At 36.1% G+C, this 23,676-nt stretch overlaps 1 protein-coding gene across 1 annotated transcript in view; it reads left to right on the plus strand.

The window, feature by feature from the left end:
* CNTNAP2 (contactin associated protein 2) overlaps window positions 1-23,676 on the plus strand; it is a 650,026-nt gene that overhangs the window by 353,245 nt on the left and 273,105 nt on the right. Inside the window, exon 9 of the mRNA XM_053467334.1 lies at window positions 9,211-9,360. Coding sequence (XP_053323309.1) covers window positions 9,211-9,360 — 150 coding nt within the window. The remainder of the gene's footprint in view (window positions 1-9,210; window positions 9,361-23,676) is intronic.

Consider the following 23,676-nt stretch of genomic DNA (forward strand, 5'->3'; position numbering starts at 1 on the left):
AGCATCTCCCTTCAGTTGATGTAATAGAAGTAACTGGGCTATGATCGGAGCCTTTTGAACAAGCCTTACGCCTCATTATAAATGGCTGTTAATAAATTGAAAAGCATTGCGCTGTGCCACAGCTTTATAAGAACCGCACAATGTAATAAGGGAGATTTGAGAACCTAATCCATTACAATAGCAGAATACGGCAATATTTGCTAGCTTTTTTTTTTTTTTTTTTTGAGAAAAAGCAGAGCCAGGCTTATAACAAATCATTGCTTGTTTTTTCTTTTATTAAGCCATTTGTCTATAGTCAGCCTCTGCCTGGCTTCATGGTACATTTACAAATTCATGCCTTCGTATGCTGCAGGATGGCAACATGTTATTGCAATAAAACAAGGATTAGTTATTAATTAGAGGTTAATTAGGTATATTATAAATTATACAAGCACAGGTGAGCAATTGTAAGTCTGCACTGTAGGATGCGTCAACTCGTGTCAAGTCGGTGTATGGGAAGAACACAGTTAAGGGAGCATCAGGCAGGATAGTATTATGCAAACCTATGAAATCATTATGTGCCACGGTAAATCATTACAATTATAAACAGTAGCTGTATATAAATATTGATGATAATCACACATGGGAACTCTATAAATGAGGTGATCCTGAGACTCTTGAAATATCAATCCTTTAGTATTCCATCTCAAGGACTCTATTGTAGTGATTTATTAATGGTGGCAATCCAATGATCCTAAATAGCAGTAGCCTACAGGGATGAAATGGGGATGACTAACAAGCCCAGACACTTTAAGACCAGTGGCCACCAAATGACATATGTGCAGTCGCCAACTGGATACATGTGGTCACACATTACGTTTTTATTACACTTGTGCATTCGTATTTGAAAGAACATGAAAGGAAACATACATTTTTTTTTTTTTGTCAAACTGAATAGCTAACAAACTAACATGGCGGAGGATAAACGTTCACAAAGACAAAGCTAGGCTATAAGTTAAAACAAAATCCCTAAATATCTCCTAGCTAATCTCCCTGCCCCCCCCCATACAAGTCACTGCCCCTAGCCTATCTTAACTCTACCGGCGCATAGCAGGGCTTAATACGGGAATCGATCCCTGCCACTCTAACCCGAAAAAAACTAATAGCGTGAAAAAAATAAATCCCTAACACTTTTTATGAATAAAGGGCAGTGTTGGATCATTTATTATTATTATTATTATTATCCTTTATTTATATAGCGCTAACAGTTTACGCAGCGCTTAATACAATACATAAATTCAAGGGATATGACAAGAATTGACAGACTAAGACAAACCGATACATTTGGTGGAGAGAGCCCTGCTCACAAGCTTACAATCTAGAGATTGTGTAAGATTATTTAATTGTAGATGTGTTTTTATTATTGTTTCTTTGTACCAAAGTAAAAAGGGTGTTGGTAAACTTAATTCTGAAATATAATGGGGAAACTGGCATTAACTGGTTTGAATACCTAAATATATATATCAGCAAAATCTACTTATTTATTTCGACAAAGCTTAGTAAAATGCATTTTCGTCCTTACACAAATAGGTTGGCATGTAAAGAAATAACTGTAGGTCAGATTTTTTCTCTTTCTGTCAGCGGTCTTATCAAGGGTGAATTACTACCTACTTTGAATTTAAATATTTCAGAAATAAAACCAAAGTGAAAAAGAAAAGAAAAAATACTGTATACTACAAGACAATTTCTTGCATATTGATGTGTTTTTCCTCCAGTATAAATCTATCATCTAAGATGGTATCTTCTATAAGGGTTTCATGGCAATTATGAGGTTGTCCAGATATTCATCCAAAACAAGATAAAGCATAGTTTTAACTATATACGGTATATATAATTCTCTCCAGAACCTCTACATTGGAAATATGTAGAACTTAATGCTATTTGATACAGATAGTGTAATCCACAAAATATTGTCGGCAGTGATATGTGTATATGTTACTATAACTCTTGTGTAGAATCCTTTTCCATCACTTTCATAAATCCTCCTGCAGCAGTAAAACATGTATTGTTCACTGCAGTGAAATTTCAAATGTGATTTGTGACACAGCTGGCACCTGTAGGACACTTAACAGTAAATCTTGGCCAACAGTGAAGGTTAAACAGCCAATACCTATAGTTATGGTTCATGTAAAACAGGCACAAGTGAAGCTTAGAGTCTTTATTGAGATAGAACTTTACTATAGTTGGGTAAAAGATGCATTATTTTAGTGTATTGTTAAAAGAAGTACTTTTAGGGAGAATTTTTGCTATTGGTTATTGGTTATATAGTATGTGCAAATACCAATAAAAAAAATATAACACTTAATGACACACAGAAACACCATTTTGTGAAGTTTAGTTGTTTATTTTATTAATTTTACATGTCATTCAAATTTCAAATATGATGTATTTATATGAAGAGATGTACTTCAGTTATTACTGGCTGAGATTTGTTTCAAACATTTCAAAGCCTATCATATCATTATTGTAAGGAATTTCCTGTCTTGTCACAACATGGTAGATTTGAAAGAACTATCACTGCTTAGATGTCAAAACAAATGAAGGAAATTTGAAAGCCGTACTGTGAACTAACTGCTGGCTGGCTTTGAAGATATTTAACCTGAATAGGGTGGCCAGTGCTTACAACAGTAAGAAAAGCTGCTTGGTTAATTGCCCAGACATTTTTTTTATTGGTTCCAAGGTTGTGACATGTTAGTGGACATGATCATATAAATCCAGGAGTGTCGTTCAACCTTTTGTACTTAGATTCTACTAGTGAGACATTTGGGCCCTTGATCAGACATGGCTAACTTACTCATACACAGTGAGTGAGACTAACAAATGTTCTGCCTTTCAATGAATCTAATGTGCATCTAACTCTCTCGTGCCATTATAGCGTAAAGATCGGTATATAAAAACTTGACTCACCCACAAAGGTCAATCCAGAACCATAACAAGTATCCAACAACCTGGGCCACCATCAATAATCTTAGCGCCGGGACCCCCTACCCATACAGTAACATACCTACACACCCACACTAACATACACACACTAATATACTTAAACACATATACTAGCATACACACACATACCTAACATCCTTACTTACACACACACACATATGCATACTAACACACACACTAACATATTTATTTACACTTATACACAGTGTGAAAATTCATAGGTAAAGTGAATTAGAGATGAAAAGGATATCATTTTTGGCATTCAAAAGTTAAAAACACATACATTAAACAGAAATACCATAAAAGGCACATCAGATCTGTTACTTTCTTCTCCATGTTTTGAAAAAAAAAGTGTCATGATCTTAATGGCTGTGTTCCCCGCACAAAGGAAAAAAACAGGCTTATGAAATATTTGTGTAAGCTTCTATTATAAGCAAGGTTAATATTTGCACTTTGCCTCTCCAACTTCTATGATAAGTTGTCTCTTGTAAGCAATGCCTTTCTCTGTTTTTTATTGATGTGGGACAGTCATAGCTATTAATCTCCTACAAGGTTATATTTGCATTTAGCCCAGTCCATCTAATAGCTTATAGCCTTCTCTCCAATTTATACTACATGCTGTAAACTTGACAGCACAATATAAATGGAACATACAATGTAGTCCATTTAGGAATGTGAATAAATGGTTTAACGGTACAATGCCTACTTATACTTTCAGGCCCCTTTTTTCTGATTTCGGCCTGCAACCAGTGTAATAATAAAATTAATTTAAACAAGTAATGACACTAAGATTAAACTTCCTTCCTCAGATCCATATGAAATGCACTATAGGTATTGTACAGGCTAATCGTGGGTAAAGCTGTCAAGTCACTAAGTAATAAAGAAACCTCCTAAGGCTCTCATTTGGATGTTTAATTTATTCTGCATTGAACGTACCAGATATTGCCATGTAATGCTGGGCTTTTACCCCCAGGGATATAATTTCATGAAATACAATGTTTTGGTGATTAAAGATAATTATTCCCCATAAGGTATACAGAATACCTGGAATATACCAGGTATGGTCTCTTAGCAGGGATAGCCAATGGGTAGATATGAAAGTGCTGTGAAAGTACAATTCCCATAATTATCAGCCAGCCCTAGAGTCCAACAACAAAAATATACATTTAGTACACCCCAGATCTATAGCCATTATTATTATATAACACGCACAATAAAATTATTATATTAATTTGAAATAGTAGTTTAAACATGGAACACTTTGCCAGAGAGCAATTTATATTCTGAGATCCAAGCTATGCACTGGTGGCAGGATTCTAGCTCTGACTGGTTTGCAAAATGGCCAGTCCAGGCCTATCCATACAAAATCTAGTTTTTTTATTTTGTTGTGTGCTGTATACCTTGGGCATTCTTCTTATATTTTTTGATCATATCATCTTATTTTCTATAAAAAAAAATGAAACATGGCGAGAAATTGAAAAAAAAAGCTCCATTGGCTTGTCTGTTTGAATGTAGTACCAAAGCTCAGAGTTTTCAGGAGGGTCTGGAGACATGCCTCAACATCAGGGCATTACAGCAACACCGTTTAAGCGAAGAAATCGATCTTAGATCGCTTTCTAAGCTTGTTTAATGCAATGGTGTGTCAGGCACGTCATTGGTTGTAAACGTACTGTTTTTGCGTGATACGCCCGTGACGTCACTAGTCGTTAAGGGATTACATATCACCAATATTTGCATGTTCATTATAATTAGGTGGGATATGTGTAAGTTCCTAACAAAACTTAATAATACAGCTAAATGTAAGATACAGACCCTTGCACTGGCATAGCAAAATAACCAATACAGATATAAGTTAAATACCAACATAGAAACATTTCAAGTTGTACAGAATGAGGGAGCGAAAGATAAGCAAAGATGGGACAAAACAAAACAAGGATTTAGCACATGCCCAGTGAACACTACCATCTAAAGAATAAATATTGGGAATTCCACACACTATATGGCCATATATTGTTTAACCCGCCACCACGTCAAAGTACCCCAACTTTGGCACGTCCAAGGAGCTGATCAATGGGATTGCACTGCATTTTAACAATATAGAAACTTTTCAGGTTGCACAGTATGAGGGAGGGAAATAGAAACAAAAGATAAATGGGAACTTGTGACTCATTAAAACATAATCTATCATGATTCCATTCTTAATGCAGTTGTTATGAGTGCCATTTTTTTCAACTTCTAATCATTTTGATATGATAGTAGGCCATTTCAAAATGTCATACAGATGGCAACCATATATGACATATAATAAAACAGAATCTCCCCAAAACAACTTAATGGTCTAATGATATAGCAAAGGATCACTGGAGCTGCTTATAAATCTGAACTCCACTCTGTAGGTAGCAACAATGAATATACAAAAACGCTCTCAGTGAGAGAGACAGGGGAAACAGAGGCGTAGGTACTCACTGGATACAAATAAAATGAGAAGAAAGTAGAAACATCACCCTCGATCATAAATGAGAAGAAAGTAGAAACATCAGCCAGGATAATAGTCAAAGCAGTTTATTTCTGGAAACAAAGAACACAGAAATAAAGAATAGAACTGCTTTGACTATTATCCTGGCTGAGGTTTCTACTTTCTTCTGGTTTACGATTGAGGGTGATACATTTGTATCCAGTGAGTACCTACTCCTCTGTCTCCCCTGTCTCTCTCACGAATGAGAAGCATGAGACATCCAGTCATGAACTAAATGAAGAAACTCTGATTTTCAGGCATACTTTACGCATATTGTGGTTCAAATATGTTGATGGGGTTTTCACGACAACAAGAGTTAAAGTGAAATGAAACATTTCAGAGCATTAACTATGCACTGTGAAGGACTGACCCTGTCAGGTTCTCCTTCAATAAAGACTTGGGCCTGCATTATGCATAATTGTATCTGAAGTATGAGCACATCTCCATGAATAATATTATTCCACAAGTTCTAAAATGAAATATTAGAATCCAGTCAATCTTGAAGAGAAAGTGAAGAGCACACTCACTCCTCTTAAGACTGCTTTTCAGCAACAGAATGTCTTGGTTGTAAACTGGACTTGTTCTCCAAAAAAGTGTAGTTGCCAAGATCCACTGCGCAATATGCATAAGTGAAAAGTTACCGACTAAGTGTAATTTTTCAGTGACAGGTTTACATTATTTATTTACCACTACTTTTATCCCAGCAAAGCGTTACAATAAGTGCAACTGACAAAAAGAAAGGTCTAGAATATATACAAATTCCTTGTCACGTCTCCTTCAGAAACACGAGCAGCCAGCAACAGAGTGCATCAAAGGGTCAACAATTAAAAAACACACTTGCCATAAGAAACTAGTATTCTAACTCACATTAAACCAAGAATCACAAGCAGCAACAAAAAAGTCCATGTGATGATTTTAATGACAATTTCTTATAACCTTTCCTAGAATTGTTATACTTGAACTGCCAGTATAAAAGCGGTAATCTGAGATGGGTTTTATTGTTTCTGTTGATTAGATATGTAGGCCATAAACCATACACGAAACATGATTTATCAGAGATTATAGTAATTGCATAGATCAAATATATATTAACAGCTACTACTATGCACCCTGTAAATGGAAACGTTCACTCTTTTGGAATTTGAAAGAAATAGTACATTATAAAATATGGCTTGCAAGAATAATTCTGCAATCAAAAAATCATCCCATGCCTATTCATTTAAACCAAGTGGTTTATTCACTAAGCAGTGAAGAATTACAGTACAATTACATACTAGATTCTTTTTTTGTTGGGCAAATCTGTGATAGATCTTGGTATTTTTTTGTTAAATTACTAATTGGCATGGCCATTCCTACCAAACAATCTATGCAGCTGCCTGGGGTGCTGAGTTTACATAGCACCCCAGAATATTTGCATAAAAAGAAGTATTAAACTATGTTAACTGCTTCATAGTGTGTGCCTGCTTAGGAGAGTCCCACATTTTAGCTCAGATGAACAATTTCTATTTGAGTGCTGAGCCTCTGCTTCTTTATTTTTGTTATATTGAAGGACTTGGTGGTACCCTGGCTCGTGCACCATCTCACTACTGAGTGCTGTATTCCAACCTTTGTTTCTGTGTAGCGTATAAACTGTAGCATTATAATCAAACGTCAAAGCTATTCCTAAGCTAAATTATACATCACTGAATTATGATTTACACAGGAATGGCTCCTTATCCAAATACAATTTTTAAAGGCTTCAGGGAACAAACAATGTGTTATGTTACAACAGCACCAAAAGCGACTTTCTTAATAATGCATCCATAAACCTAATAATGCATGGAAACATAGTATTAAATCTAAATCAAACATGGAAAGATCATATCTATTATTTATGCATTTGTTTGTTAGTCATACATACACATAAATAAAGATTTTTGAGTGCTTTCTGAAGCTTTCTGAAGAGCTTTTAATGAAGTGTTGATGATTCTTCCCCACTAGCCCCGCAAAAGATCCACTAAGACTATTTCTATATACACTATATGGACAAAAAGTATTGGGACACCTGACCATTATACCAACAGGGACTTTTATGACATCACATTCTGAATACATTGACATTAAAATGTAGTTGCTCTCCCCCTTTTGCAGCTATAACAGCTTCCCCTCTTCTGGGAAGGCTTTGGAGTGTTTCTGCCCATTCATCCAGTAGAGCATTTGTGAGGTCAGGCACTGATGTTGGAAGAGAAGGCCTTGCTCGCTATCTCCATTCCAGTTCATCCCAAAGGTGTTTGATGGGGTTAAATGTAGGGCTATGTGTGGGCCAGTCAAGTTCTTCCACACCAAACACATCCAACCATGTATTTATGGCTCTTGCTTTGTTTTGAACTAGAAAAGGGTCTTCCTCAAACTGTTCCCAATGCTATGGTAGCATAGCATTTTCCAAAATGTCTTGGTATGTCCCCATCAACTAAGTCTGCAAATGAATTTAACTAGTTAGTTTTTGATATTGGACATTTTGGGTATTGCTTACTTGTGAGTATGATTTAGCATGCAATTTTCATTGACAGATCCGTTCTAGATTTTAAGTGGGCCATAGAATCAAGATCCCAGTGTGAAATGCATTATTTGTATGTAAATCTGCAAAAAATAATTATTTTGTCTCACATTATTTTCTTTTGTTCAGGCATGCTTGGTTTTAATATAACATGCTGTGCACTGGAAAGTAGTTGATATGAACATGTTCCAGCTTGTGGAATTTTGCATTAAATTCAATGTACTATCCTCAGAACAGTGATTTAGCAAGTCCTAACATGATGAAATGAATTTACTTCCATTTCACATTTTACATTACATATTTTTGTTTAGATTTTTTTTTACCATTTAAGCAACTAGCGTCCATAAATGTATATTCTAAAAATGTGCTTCATTGTTTTTATAATTTTTAAAAAAATATTTACAATTACTGATTAAAGTCACAAAACATTTTTACTTTTGAATTTGTAAATGTATTTTACATTTTATTTTACATTTAAAAAGAAATACAAAGAAATGTAGTATCATCCACAGAAGCAATATTTATTGTCCATGAAGTTGGTTACTATGTTAGAATTTTACCATGCATTGGAATAGATTTTACTTATTCCTTGCCCACAAAAGTATTTTGACATATTTTTTTGTCTTAGCACAATGGAATACAATCTGTTTGAATCATACATTTTTGATGACAATCTTGATTACCTTGTTGCCCATTGTCTTTAAAACAATGGTAATATAGGTATATTTTCTATTTAAATACCAAGATTGCATTATTATTGATATTATATAGTAGTTAAGGCATATTCAAATTTTGCATTTATTTTACCAGTTAGAAATTATATAAACATTTTAGGGAATGTCTGTTAGTGAGCTGAAATTAAATAAACAAGAAAATAAATAATACTTGAATGTATAATATAAAATGTTTGCATACATCTAGTGAAAAATCACAGATGTTTTTATGATGATGTGGGTCAAATGACCATGCTATACCTACAAAAGAGCTCTGTGGTTACATTACGTGCCATCTGAATTAGACATCAAGAGCAATACAAATTTCATGAAAAAATTGCATAGTAAGGAACAATATAATCAACAAAACAATGACAAAACATAAAAATATGCAAAACATATCATCATGTTATTCATTCATAGATTTTTTGGAAAAGAAATAATTATATATTTTGATTTACTAGGCTCTAGCCTGAATGATGGACAGTGGCATGAGGTGCGCTTCACAGCCAAGGAGAACTTTGCTATGTTAACTATCGATGGAGATGAAGCATCTTCAGTAAGAACGAACAGTCCTCTACAGTTTCGAACAGGAAACCGATACTTCTTTGGAGGTAGGCTTAAAACGTTAAACTCAATATTACCAAAAAATATTGTTTGAGTGTTTAAGACAATTGAAATTCTGATCTTGATATTCAATACTACAATTTGTTGTAACCTCATTGGCTGAAAACTGGAGTCTTACTTGTGGCAGAAGCATGGAAGTAGCATAAAGACAAGGTGGCAGCACGATAAGATAACGCAGAACAATGGAATATGGAACGCCCTTGGAATTGTTGTGGCATAAAGTCTATTGAATATGATTGCCCTTATTATAATTAAACAATAAAATTAGCATTTTTAAGAAATTTGATATATTTATGCTTTGCTATAAAGTGTTCAACAATGCATATTCTCAAAATTATTTTAATTACATTTTTAAATTCACTTTGTTACTCATTTTATGTTTATGTCCTAGATTAAATAATTTATAGACTTTATTTGCATTACAGCGTAAATTTCAGCTTGTCATTTAATGACTTACAACTCAAACTCAAAAGAGCAAAATGTATGTAGTAACCTGTTCTAAGGAGAAGCTGCGTGAACACCATCTTTTTCAATTGGATTTTGATTGATGACTACAATGTCACAAGTTATAAACAAGCAGACTCATATTAATTTAATATTGTCAATTACTGAATACACACAGCTATATTGAAAAACAGTATAGCTGGTATAATTCCCTGGTCTACTGGAGTTATATCAACACTTCGGAAGAATCAGCCAGATTCATAACATAATAACTACAGAATAATAAAGGATCTTCATCCATTAATCACCTTATATATAAAATCAGCATCCAAGTAATGAAATTAAAACTTTATTTTTCAGCAGTATTTGCACTCATTTTTTCAACAGGTTGGTAGCGAGTAGAGACAGCTTGATTGATCGATCAATGCTATAGATCGGCAATCTACATAGTATGAGAAATAATATAGCTGCTAATACCAGTATATGCCCTGTATAAAACCAGTCTATATTATTTCAAGTCTGACAGTATCATCAACTGACTGGGGACTGACTCAGTTCTGAAGCTTCTGGTTTCAGTGTTCTTTTCCAAGCTAATCAGCATTTTCATTGGTCTGGTATTCATGCATAGCTGCATACTAAGCAATAATTTAATTATTGATGTGTTTCCGGGTGTTTTGCAATTAAACCTGCTACAAACTCATTTTTACTCACATATCATTCATAATTTATATACATCCTACACTGTAATATTCCTTAAAAATGAAGAATCATCTAAATAGAGTGGCTTAGAATGTTAAAGTATTCCCTACAAATCATCTCTAATTAGTTCATGTAAAAGAACTATATGCAAAAGCTGAGAGTGCGTTGTACTGACAAAACAAATGAACTTGTTTATCCAGTAAAATATTCACACTGTAACCTACTGAACTATTTCACTTGTTAAAGCTTACTTTTATTGGTTGAGTCGTTTCCATTGTTTCATTTCACGATGCTGTAAAGCAAACTGAGTCTGCTCTTTTATAGTCCAATTCATTTAGGGCAGTGGCGGAACTACCGGGGTCGCAGGGGTCGCGCCTGCGACCGGGCCTTGGAGTTCTGCCAGTCAGGGGGGCCCAAGGGGTGCCGAGCGGTCGCTGAAAACGACCGCTCGGCAACTCTTGGGCAACTCTTGGGCCCCCTTGACTGACAGAAATCCAGGATGCCTCTGCTCCCCGCCGCTGCTGCCGCCGTCGCCGCCGCCGCCTGCCTCAGCGCTGCCCAGAGTGCAGTGTTGGGGGCGTGAGGCGTGATGTCATATGCCGGCGCTCAGCAGTGAAGCACCGGCACCCGAGATAAACTCCTCACGCTCCCAACACAGGAGTAGACGGTAAGTGACCTACAAAGGGGGGGTAGGGAGGGAGAGGGTAGATTGTGAGAAGGGGGGAGGGTAGATCGTGAGAAGGGGGGTAGGGAGGGAGAGGGTAGATCGTGAGAAGGGGGTAGGGAGGGTAGATTGTGAGAAGGGGGTGTAGGGAGGGTAGATCGTGAGAAAGGGGGGTAGGGAGGGAGAGGGTAGATCGTGAGAAGGGCGGTAGGGAGGGAGAGGGTAGATTGTGAGAAGGGGGTAGGGAGGGAGAGGGGAGATTGTGAGAAGGGGGGGTAGGGAGGGAGAGGGGAGATTGTGAGAAGGGGGTAGGGAGAGAGAGGGGAGATTGTGAGAAGGGGGTAGGGAGGGAGAGGGGAGATTGTGAGAAGGGGGTAGGGAGGAAGAGGGTAGATTGTGAGAAGGGGGGTAGGGAGGGAGAGGGGAGATTGTGAGAAGGGGGGGTAGGGAGGGAGAGGGTAGATAGTGAGAAAGGGATAGATGGGTTGGGAGTGTGGGGGGGCCCTTAACAGATTCTTGCACGGGGGCCCTGAGGTTTCTAGTTACGCCCCTGATTTAGGGGCAGTGCTTGTTCACTTGACATAGCTATTACAGCATAGGTATCTACACATGTACCATGTTGACATGTGATGGGCTATCGTACAGACCGCACAAATGTCCAGAGGGCTGGTGCCGAAGAACCCCTTTCATCCTTTGTCAAGGTCACTTGTGTGGCCAATGTAATAATTTAGTGTATAGCTGCCTACTGAATATATGTGGTATCAAGTAACTCTTATGCCTCAAAGCTGTTGTAAAAGCTTTAGCAAGCAGTCTGTTGGATCCAGCAAGCGACCCAATGTCTGTGATCAATGTCATGCTGGCCTTCAGGTAGTCCTAGTGAGGAAAGTGTGTGTCAACCATAGAAGTGTTTTTGCTTGCTAGAATTGTGATCCACTTTTTGGCCGGCAGTGGTATTGTCGCCATACTAGACAAACGGTGTTTCCAAAAGTTAGCAAAAAAAACTGCCCCTATCTTAGCGGGGCTTAACAAAATCTGAATTGGGTGCAAAGTTTACTGTTGCCATGGTTTAAGCATGGTGCTATAATATCCATTAATACATGATCCCTCTTTGTTTATAATATCCATGTTGTAATTACTTGAAGCGTCTACTAATACTTAGGGTCTTTACTAAGATGGGAAAAGGGGTAACTTGTTTTTACAAAGTAAAAAAGTAGGTTTTTCTGCTTGTAAGCTTATGATCTATTTTATCTAGTCACATCATTTACATTATGATTATGCCAGGTTATGATTATAAAGAGAACAAATGATTCAAACTTTGCAAACCTATTAATTTTAATGAGAGGAAACAAAATGTTACCAGAATGTATTTGCTTCTATAAAAAGGACACTTATTTATCCATTGTAGAATGTAGCTAATATGGTGCATTTTATATATTTTTTATATATATATATTTGTATGGGTTTTTCAAAATTATCTTTGCAGTTTCAATCCAAACTTTTCTTTTCATTGTTTTCTGTTAAAAATTAGAGCTATTCATTAACTGAATGTAAAATGTAGTTAGTCATGAATGAGATTTGCAATAGACTGTGTACATAATTGATTTTTAATTATTAGATTTCTACCTAAGATGAAAATGCATTATTTTTTCCCCAATCAGCACAAGAATCAACTAAAAATGTTAACTAGAGATTTCTTGTACAGATTGAATGGCAGATGGTTCTTTTTGGAAGTAAGCCTTTGAAGATATCGCCCAGCATCATTTTACACCATATTTAAATAGACTGAACATCAAGCAGGTAGCTTATAAATGCACCTGAACCAAATTTAACTTAATGCCACCCTAATCATAAATAAACCGATCCCCCTTTGTTCTATAAATGCCAAAATAGATTAGATTCCGGTTAGTTTACTTTTTCATATTCAAAAGAAATGAATACAATACTGTGAGCCTATTCTACATATGTAAATGTGCCCCATTTCTTAACTACCCGACATTAGTAGTTGAACCATTGGCCATGTATTGTCCTATTACCGATGATGTAAGTGTTGGCTAACATGTAAACTCTCTAGATGTGAATGGGCTACATCTCCCATGATTCTCTGCCTTTTGGCAGGCAAAACAAAAGTTGAAAACCAGCTAAAGAGAGCTATGTGTTGGCGATCCTCTTCTTTATATCTGGCATTGTATTTATCTTCATTAACTATGGGTAACAAGCATGGCAAATGTATGCATCTAATTAAAATGAAGATGATGACTCACAAATCTAACAGGACACAATGGAAAATACCAGTGATTGAATTGGGGAAATAGGTGGAAAATGCTCCATACGGTGCAGTATTATTGTGCTGGTGGTCCCAGTAGGATAATGGAATGTTACGCAACTGGATTCGCTGGGAAATAAATGTAGAATTAGCCAAGTATTGAAGTGCAGCAGTGCTTCACAGGTGGTAGAATTCGGGAAATTGAAGAAGACTTTTTCTCGGAGGAACATTTTAATGCCACGCAGCTGGTATCTGATACAGAAATGAGAATTAGCCTTATAGTGTGCTGTAACACTGATTGCAGCGTTCATGATCTGAAGGGCAGTATGCATCAATGTGGTTTGGAAATATCATTCTTACCAGCTTTTCAGGTAGTCAAAGATGGATACTTTTATTTTAACACTTTTTTTTACCTATTGATACTGTAACACATTCAGATGTAGAATAATATATTTTGTTTATATACCTTGGTTACTCAACAGGTTTTTCAATGCAAATTTGAACAATGTGATGTCTAGGGTTTAGGAAAAGAAAAAGGCATAGGGTGTGTACCATTAGGACAGGGGTGTCCCACCTGCGGTCCTCCAGCTGCTGCAGGACTACATCTCCCATAGCCCATTCAGCTAAGGGGCTGGCTGAGGAGTATGGGAGATGTAGTTCTGCAGCAGCTGGAGGGCCGCAGGTTGGACACCCCTGCATTAGGTGGAACTGGCTTCCCTAAAGAGAGATACTTGTCTGGTATGATATATTGCAATGCCACACATTGCAAAAAAATCGTTAGTGCATCAAGCTGTGCCAACATTAATCACATGAAGCACAGTCAACATCAACCCTACATTGCCCATGGCAAATCCTGTTAACCAACAAACAGCTAGATTGTCAGGGCTTTGGTCAAGACAGATGGTTAGTGGGACAGAAGCTGCGCATATTTGGCTGTACTGCTATAAGCAGAAGATTTTACTTGCACATTAATTTACACAAAATATGTTATTTTGATCAACACTGACAAATCCCCAACTGCGTTCTAAATAATGAAATAGAGCTCGCATTAGCTAGCAAATTTCTTCTCAGGGTGAACTGAAAATCTGTCTCATCAATGGTGGTATGAACCAAAAAACTATTGTTATGGCACTTCAGTTTAAAAAATTTACATTATTTTCATTTATAATTTAATACTGAAAGTACCCACAGAGCAGTAGATCATTTTAAGCTTGATTGGTCCAAGAAATTTTCCAAATTATGTTTTTAATAGAAGCATTATTTTAATTAATTCATACCTAAACTAAATATCATTATGCATTGCCAGCTTTACCATAGGTGCAGCCTGCTGTGGCAGCTGGATTTGTTGTTCTCATAGGACAAGAAGAATGCCTAGACCAGCCCTGACAATCTATTCCTATTTTGCATACAGATCTCAACTGATGTGTTAATGATAGTATCCCATTCCATAAGCTATGAATTATGTAGCCAAATAGACTTTGCTAATAAGATGTGTACGCTGTGCAACTATCATCATTTATTCTTAGTGTATGAGGTTAAAAATGAGCTTGAGTCCAGGATGTTTTCCATCATTACTTAATTATGGTGTGAAGTAATGGAATTAAACTGATAATAATAATAATAATAATAATAGAAATAAAGAACTTGTAAAGTGGCTAAATTGTTTCTAACCTGGTTTAGAATATGTTGACTTAAATGAACACACCAGAAATCATATACGCCTCAGTGCATATTATAGCTGAATGGAGCCTTTTCTATGTGGTCTCTATTGGCTCCAGCGCTGGATTGGCGAGCATGATAGGAGGGAGTCTAACTAACTGATTTTAATGGGAGTGCCTTACTCAAGCAGAGGGGTGAAACCTTGGACCTTGGAAGAAGCCGTTCTGAAGCTGCAGCTTCTCCTAATGGTAATTTTATTTATTCATGCAGGATTCATAAATACATATTTAAGTTCTCACAATGTAGTTACAGTACTATGTTTATTTCTAAAGAATTAATAAATGCATATAAAAGTGCTTTCATATGCATTTTTTCCAGGATGCTGCCTGGGACACTGAAATGTCCCTTTGATATTGAATTGCTAGTGATGTTTCATCTTTAACAATAAAATAAATACTTGCCTGATTAAGCATATACAGCTCATGCATAGGCAAGTTGAAGTAACACTTTTTCGGGGGTTATAAACATAATACATCTCTGCTAAAGACATTAATGAACTCATTTAAATTAGTACATTTGCAGAATAATTGCCATTCTGTTAGCTCTCAATGCCTGACAGTCATCTATTAACATACATTGCTTAACGCTTGTAACGAAATGTGATTAACATCAGAAGTAGGAAGTGCTCCTTCTGTAGCAAGGGGGAAAAAAATCTCAACAGAAAATAAAGAAATATGGAAATTATATGTTAAAGGTTCTAAAAATTTGCATTTAGAAATGTCAGCTTACGTTTTGCTTGGCCTCTACAGTTTTGTATTGGATTTATTTTTTTCAGTGAACGCTTCTGGTCTTAATGCATACATTAAAAATAAATAATAATATACCGTAATTGAATTATTATTAAAGGGGTTTATTATATAGAAAATTTACAGAACATATTTTTGTAATTTTTTTTTTATTTTCAGATGTTTTTGTCTCATGTTCTGGCCTTCCTCATCCGTATTTATTTTCTGTAGCCCTGTTTATGTTAACGCCTTAACTATCTTTGTTATGTTTTGTCTTATCTCATTATTCTGTTATATTCTGTGAGACAAGCCCAGTTTTTCTTTGTATTCCTCTCTTTGCTGCCACGGCAGATTTACTTGACAGAAAAGGGTTAAGGAAAGAGCAGACAGTTGTACAAATTCTCAACGATTTAACTATCCATTATACAGGGCTACCAATGCTCTTCCTGTAGCAAAGGCTTACTGAGGTCAGCCCCTCATGAAGTAAAGGACAGTCAAGGAGTTAAAATTACAGCTCTCCTGACAACTCTGCCTTTAGTGAATAGATCATAGTTTACTTTTACTAGAGTCTAGAGTCTGTGACTTACGTGGTGCCTGAAGCTGTTAATTAGGAATGGTAGGGTAAACATGTAATCAATATACATATGGTACATATACCATAACATACAACATGTCACCTAAATGCAATATTGCAACTGTGAGAAAATGCCTTTTCGTTTTAGAAGCATTTTAACAATAGTTTCCCTTTTTAACCCCTTAAGGACAATGGGCGGTCCCTAAACCCATTGAAAACAATGCCTTTTGAGCCCGTACATGTACAGGCTTTGTCATTAAGGGGTTAAAAAAAATCTTTACATATCTTTTACATATTTAACAAGCATAAACTAAGTATATAACAAATTGCGACATATGTCGCAGCGTTCTGTTGTGAAACAAGCTTTGTCTGGCTTAAATCCACCTTCATCTCCTGCACCATCTCTCTCTCCTCTGCCTTAAAAGCTAAGTCGGTATCTCTCAATCAAAGGGGGAAAAATGGATCATTCTGCTAGAAGTATGCTATGGGAAGCATGAACAGAAAAGCGACTAATTTGTCTTGTGTCTGAATGTAAAGTAGTCTCTATAACCTAGTCTGCCGGGCGAATCTGAAGAATGGTACCTTTGATAGGTTTATCATGAAGTCTCATCTGCTGAGCTAAATGAAAACATAAAGTTCCAGAGATAGGGATAGGTATGCATTACCATAGTGCATTATTCTTGGAAATGTGGCCAACACCAAAATTGCCGGCTTGAAAGAGAACAGGTTTACTTTGCAATCAGTGTCAGAGATTTCTTAAAATGTTTCATACAGTATTACTACCGGAAGTACGCTTTGTCAGAAACCTATAGCAATTTGTAATGCAGAAGCAAAATGTGAAGGTCCTTTTAACTTGTCAAAGACTAAAAAACAAACAAACACAATACGCATCATTTTGAAATGACGTTAAAGCTCTTTTGAAGGGCAGTTCTTGGATCTGCGTGTATCCCAAAGGGCTTATATTGAATAAACAGTTAAAGTTAGCTAGATAGTAATAATAACTATGGGTGCTTAGGGATACATAAGGGTTCGTAAGATACAAACAGCCATATCAGGGTGGGCAAAAGCAGGAAAGCGGGGCAGCTATGCAGCGAACAATGCTTGTAAATTGCCATTGCTCGGTGAAAACAGGGAGGTATTCCCATGGGAGTAAGCCAAATGGCAAATGCTTTAAGTGAACTAGAAAAATAACTTGAATATGACAACAAGAGTTAAACCTCTTTATTACGAGAGGTACCAAGGCTATTATACTCCAAAGACCAGAGCATTGTTTGCATTTTTAAAATGTACTTTTCAAACCAAACTTTCCCTCTTAGGGCAATCTTTTGATTTTTATACTATATATATATATATATATATATATATATATATATATATATATATATATATGTGTGTGTGTGTGTGTGTGTGTGTGTGTGTGTGTGTACAACAAATTATGCATTCTGAATAATACATAAAAATCAAAGAAATCTGAAAAAATAAACATATAAAGCTGAAGAAAATTACCCCAAAATATATTCATTTACGCTATAAATTGAACTAATAAACAAGTATAAATTGCACATTTCAGATACTGGCTCAGGATTTTATAAATAAGGTGTCTTTGATCTCTATATGTGTTTTGCTCAATCAGATGACATTTGTCAGAATAATTAAAATATGCAAAAAGAAATGTAATTATATGTAGTGAATTACAAAAAAAAATGCATCTAACACACAGTCTGTATTTTCTGGTAACATTGTCCAAAATTCTCCAAAATGATTTATAATAAATGACTCTTCTTTTTATGTAAACATTCATCATTTAAATGTCCCTATTATGTATGCATTGGAGAAATGGGTGTTAAATTGTAGCATAAAGAGAACACAAGCCCCGAGGGAAAGCGTCTCATACCCAGCTTCATCACTGTGAAGAGGTTCTACCGCATGAATATTTGAAGAGGTTACCAATTAAATGATACATTATGGACATTAATCATGTGTTTTCTTTCTCTGTAAGCTAAAGTTGGAACAAAAGTTTGCAATATTTCAATATAAAAATCCTAGGGGGTCGGGTCGTAGACAAAATATATAATTACGTGAATGTGTGATGGAGAGATTTAAGCAGAAGGGAGCCGAGTTAATTCACATAATTGAAAAGGAAAGCACCTGTAGATACGAAACACAAAACAGAAATTAGAATTTGGTAGATATAAACTACATGCTGATAAGAAAATGAATAGTGATAAGATTAGCTAGAGTGGATAGAGATGGGAATTACAAACCTATTTAGGTTTGGCAGCCAGTACAATTCTAGTTATGCTGTTTCAGTGGGAAACAAAATCTCTTTTCACTTTTTAAGATTTTTTGTATGCATTTTTGGACTTTATTCAAGGCAGATAAATTCTCCAATTTGTTATATCCTTTCATTATTAGCTAACTAGAGTTATATAGGTAAACATGACCTATATGCATGGACAGTTCCCATTGGCTGCTGCCGCTCTATGTGGGTAAACGACACCACACAAATAAGGGGCCAGGCAAGTACACCACCAATGCTTTGTTTCAAGTGCACATCTTATCAGCAGTCCCAAATGGTCCAATACACTTGTAACAACAAGATACTCCAAGCCAGGGTAAAAAAAATTCCTAAGGACTGTGCATGAGCAAAGTTGGCAGAGTGCTAAAGTGGCACAATCGGAATTTCATGTGGGCAAATATGGCATCATTGGGTGCTAAGTATCCTTGAGACCTAAACCCAACAGTTGATAAGTATAATGTGTGTATTTTTTCATTGTGATGTAGTGGGAGAGGACCAGATATCTATATAACTATGGAATTGTTTGTAGGATAGTGGCCAGGTATGCATTAATTGCACTCAATCATTTGCAAAATACATAAATTTAATTCATTCCAGTAAAGTAGTTGCAGCTTTTGGTTCCATTTTAAGTATTTAAATTGCTAAAATAAATGTATGCATGTTTCTACTTTGTTAAACTAATCCCTGGCTTTCAGTTGTAAATGTATTTCTGTGTAAACTTTGTCAACCACATTTTCTATCATGGATTAGTGAGATAATAGTTGTTCCAGAGTTCTATTAGCAGGGGTTTGAGAGACTGACATAATTCATAGAACACTTCAATGAGAGTTTGGAATATTAAAATTCACAGAGGTCTAAATAATTCCTGTACTTGACTTAAAGTCCTGTTATTCTCGGCCAGCTATTAAGGGTTAAAGCTAATAACTTGATTACATCTCCTGAGCATCATTAGTCTGCAGAGATTCAAGGTGCTGATTTAAAGGAAAATCTTTGTTACCAAGAGGCTCCTCGTATATCTTGACCAGCAGCAGGCATGAGACAGATGCATAGATCTCCCTGCTTAAGCTCTAGATCAATGAGTGCAGCCCAAGGACAGTTTCAGTTCCTAAAGGTTAATGCCCAGGGACATTATAAAGAGCAGCACAGAGATTGCTTAAATAGGAGCAAGATTGCACAAATAGGACTTGCTGCAGCTCCCAGATATCACACATAAGGACTCGCCCCAGTAACCAGACTACACACAGACACAGGACTTGCCCAGATTGCATCCACAGTATTTACACAGCACCAAGATTGTACCCACAGTGGCCTCATCTCAATCTCAGGTCTCCTCCCAGTTAGGACTCTCAGTCTGGCTCATGTGTACCCTTTTTTCATTCTATACCCTAAAGGCCCAAAACATGAACAGCAATGGGTAGACTGTCAGCATACACAATATACACTACCCTTACAAATGCCTACCTATAAACACATGCATATTCTCTGTTACCCCTAAACATAAACATCCTGACTTATACTTGCCCTTGCATCCACACACTGGCTTGCCTTTAAACCCTTGATGATTATTGACGTGCCCGATGCATCATGGTAAAACATCCCGTCTGTGATATTTGACAAGCCAGGCACGTCATGGAAAAACATACTGTTGGCGACAATTGACGTGACTTTAAAAGGGTGTAGAAAGCGATCTACCATGGCTTTCTTCTCCCAAACGGTTTTGGTGTAATGCCTCTGTGTCGAGGCATTCAGCAACACCGAGAAGTACAGCAGGGACCCAATGTGGCCCTTTCCCCTGGACGTCAGGGGCATCTGATTTAAAAGAACATAAGAGGCAATCAACGATCGCCTCCTATGCTTAAATGGTGTTGCTGAAATGCCTTGAAAGCGAGGCATTCAGTGACACCAAAAACCCAAGGATGCACTATGGATCTCTCCAGACCCTCCTGAGAACTGAGAAGAAAAAAATTTGGTAACATTTAAACATAATGTCACCATCAGGGAAACCATTCCAACAAAACATAATAAAGGTCCAAATATATATTTGTTTATTTTTATGAGCAAGTCCTACAATTAGCACTATATCGTCACAAAAATGTTTGCATGGAAAAAGTTAAAATAGTGGCATTTTAAATGTCCATTAGGTGTCTAGTTTTAAAAAATGTATGATTTGTTGGGGTAAATTGAATTGGCCTTGTTCAAAGATGTTCCAAAAATAGGACATGGGCACAGACTGACTAGATGTCAAAATTCAAAAAAATGCACACCTCGCAAAGGTGGCCTTTTACCTCCCAAATAACCTGACAAACCTATGCATAGGGGGTATCACTGTACTCAGGAGATGTTGCTGAAAACATAGTGGGGTTTTGTTTGACAGTGACATATTCCAGGAGTGGTAAATTCATACCTGAAGTAACAGGTGTTTAAAAAAACAAACACAAAAAATACCATCACACATTTTGACAAAGGCTGGAAAGGGTTAAAATATCAGCATTTGAAATACCCCCTGGTGTCTAGTTTTCAAACATATATGGTGTGATGGGGGTAAACTGAATTGGTCAGCTTCAAAGATGTCCCAAATAACACATGGAGTGCAGGATGACTACATCAAAATTCAAATTTGGAAAATGCACACTTCCCAAATGTGACCAAGTGACCAAGTCATGAAGGATTACAATTATAGCATGTGTTGCGGTTATGGCCTGTTTAATGCAAAATTATGCTAATATTTAATACACAATTTTGATCAAACACATCTAACAATACAACAATAAATTTATTTGATTCAAGAATACAGTTAAATTATGTAAAGACTTAATTATAATATAAATTAATGACATACATTGTCTTTGGAAAAAACAAAATAAATATTGAAATGAAAAAAAAAAATATGTAAAGACGGATACCAAGAGACGTTATGATATATAATGATATACTTTATTAATTCCTCTGGCGCTAAAAACAATATATCGAAAAGGTTACCATAACAAAATTACAGACAGTCAATAATTATATTCTACTTAACTTTAGAGAGGATCAGCATACAAAATGGCTCCTTTCATGTTCAGTGTCCAAAATGGCTCTAGATACCAGGTTAATATAGAAGACTTTAAGGGAATCTTTCAGTAGTTGTTTTCTAATTTTAGTTACAATTTTAGTTTCTCTGGCAAACTTTCACAGCTCCCTTAGCTTCTGCCATGCTGCTTCCTTCTCCTCCTTCTAGTCCATCCTGCTCTTCCCCCGTCTTCCTGGAGTTCCTGATATCCCATGGTTCCTGGTGTAGCCCACGTGGCTTTTCATGTAGGCAGCCATAATTCATCGTCTTAGATAAACAACAGATGTACATATCAACACACTCTAGTGCTACCTGGTGGTAGAGGTAATGCACTTCTTAAACAGTAGTAATACTTGCTAATCTAATGTATGCCACAGTTAGGTGAGTGGTTTATCCAAAGGGAGATACAGATATTGCGTATGTTACGTGAATGACTAATAATGGTCAACTGAATCCATGTCCACTACAGCATGGTTGTGTATTTAGGTACTTTTTTCTGATTAAAAAAATCTGTGTTTTAGCAGAACAATTAGGTGAATTCCAAACATGCATGGAAGTTTTGTTCAACAATAATATTTGTCCCAATGCGGAATTACAATCTCAATTTTCTAATTGAGACATTCTGGGTTCTTGTAGTAATTATAGGCAGATATGGTTTTTGTATGGAATCAGAAAATAACCATGTCTTAACAATACAATGTCATAATATTTTTATATATATATAAATATATATATATATATATATATATATATATATATATATATATATATATAGTACAGTTAATGTACAATGCTTTCATATTGATCAGTGTATGAACAGTGTAAGGTTAAATAAATATAATAACTTTTAGAAAATAATGTAGGAAAAAATCCATAGAGCTTATTATTGGGCACAAATGTGATTTCCTTTCAAACTGACTTTTACAATAAATAGTTTTTGTCATTCTATTACTCTAATAAAATATTTTATTGGTTTAATTTTCCATTATTTAAAAAAAAGAATAGTTTTCTTTCTTCGTTTCAATGTAACTTATCTGAAACAAGAAAACACATATATATTATGCTGATTGTGCCATGCATTTGTTACTTAAAAAACATTTCTTTGTCAAGCTGGCATTTTTTTTCTTTATAGATTCATAGAGCTTTCAATTTTCAGTTTAAGAACAGCAGTTGAGCTTTAAAAGAGGAAACATAACATGAAAGTTAGGGCCATGAAGTAATGCAAAAAATACAAAGGCATTCCTAATAAATATGAAAATATAGGGCAGGGAGAATTCCAAAGAACTACAACTGGTCCCATACATACCGTCCCTATTACCTCCGTTTTCAGAGCAAAAGGGAAGTCACCTACAGAGAAGGACATCAGGCATCAGGCATCAGTAACAAAGGGCAATCCGAAGTCAAACGAGCCAATGGTCAAAGTCCCACGTACATCAATTTCAAAGTATCCAAGAGCTCCAGAACAAATATAGGACAGAACAGTTCCCAGAATAAACACTGAACTAGACATGTGCAAATGGGCTAGAAACGAATCAGACATATCTTTTGGTTTGTTTTTGGTGCATTTGTTTACTGACAATGAATTTCCTTCCCTGGCCATTCAGGTGAACTAAGGGCAATATGTTGGCACTTGTGGTGACGTCCTCTCCAATCGGATATGTCCATCAGGCTCATATAGGTCTTCACATATTTGGTGTGATCATATAGTATGTGTGTGTGTGTATATATATATATATATATATATATATATATATATACTGTATATATAAAAACCAATTTGCACTCCAAACCAATTCTGTTGTAGCCTGGTGCTAGGTAACAAGGCAAAGTAATATACACAGTCTATGGATAGTTACCAGCACTC

Source organism: Spea bombifrons, chromosome 5 (assembly GCF_027358695.1).
Source record: "Spea bombifrons isolate aSpeBom1 chromosome 5, aSpeBom1.2.pri, whole genome shotgun sequence".
NCBI classification, from domain to species: domain Eukaryota; kingdom Metazoa; phylum Chordata; class Amphibia; order Anura; family Pelobatidae; genus Spea; species Spea bombifrons.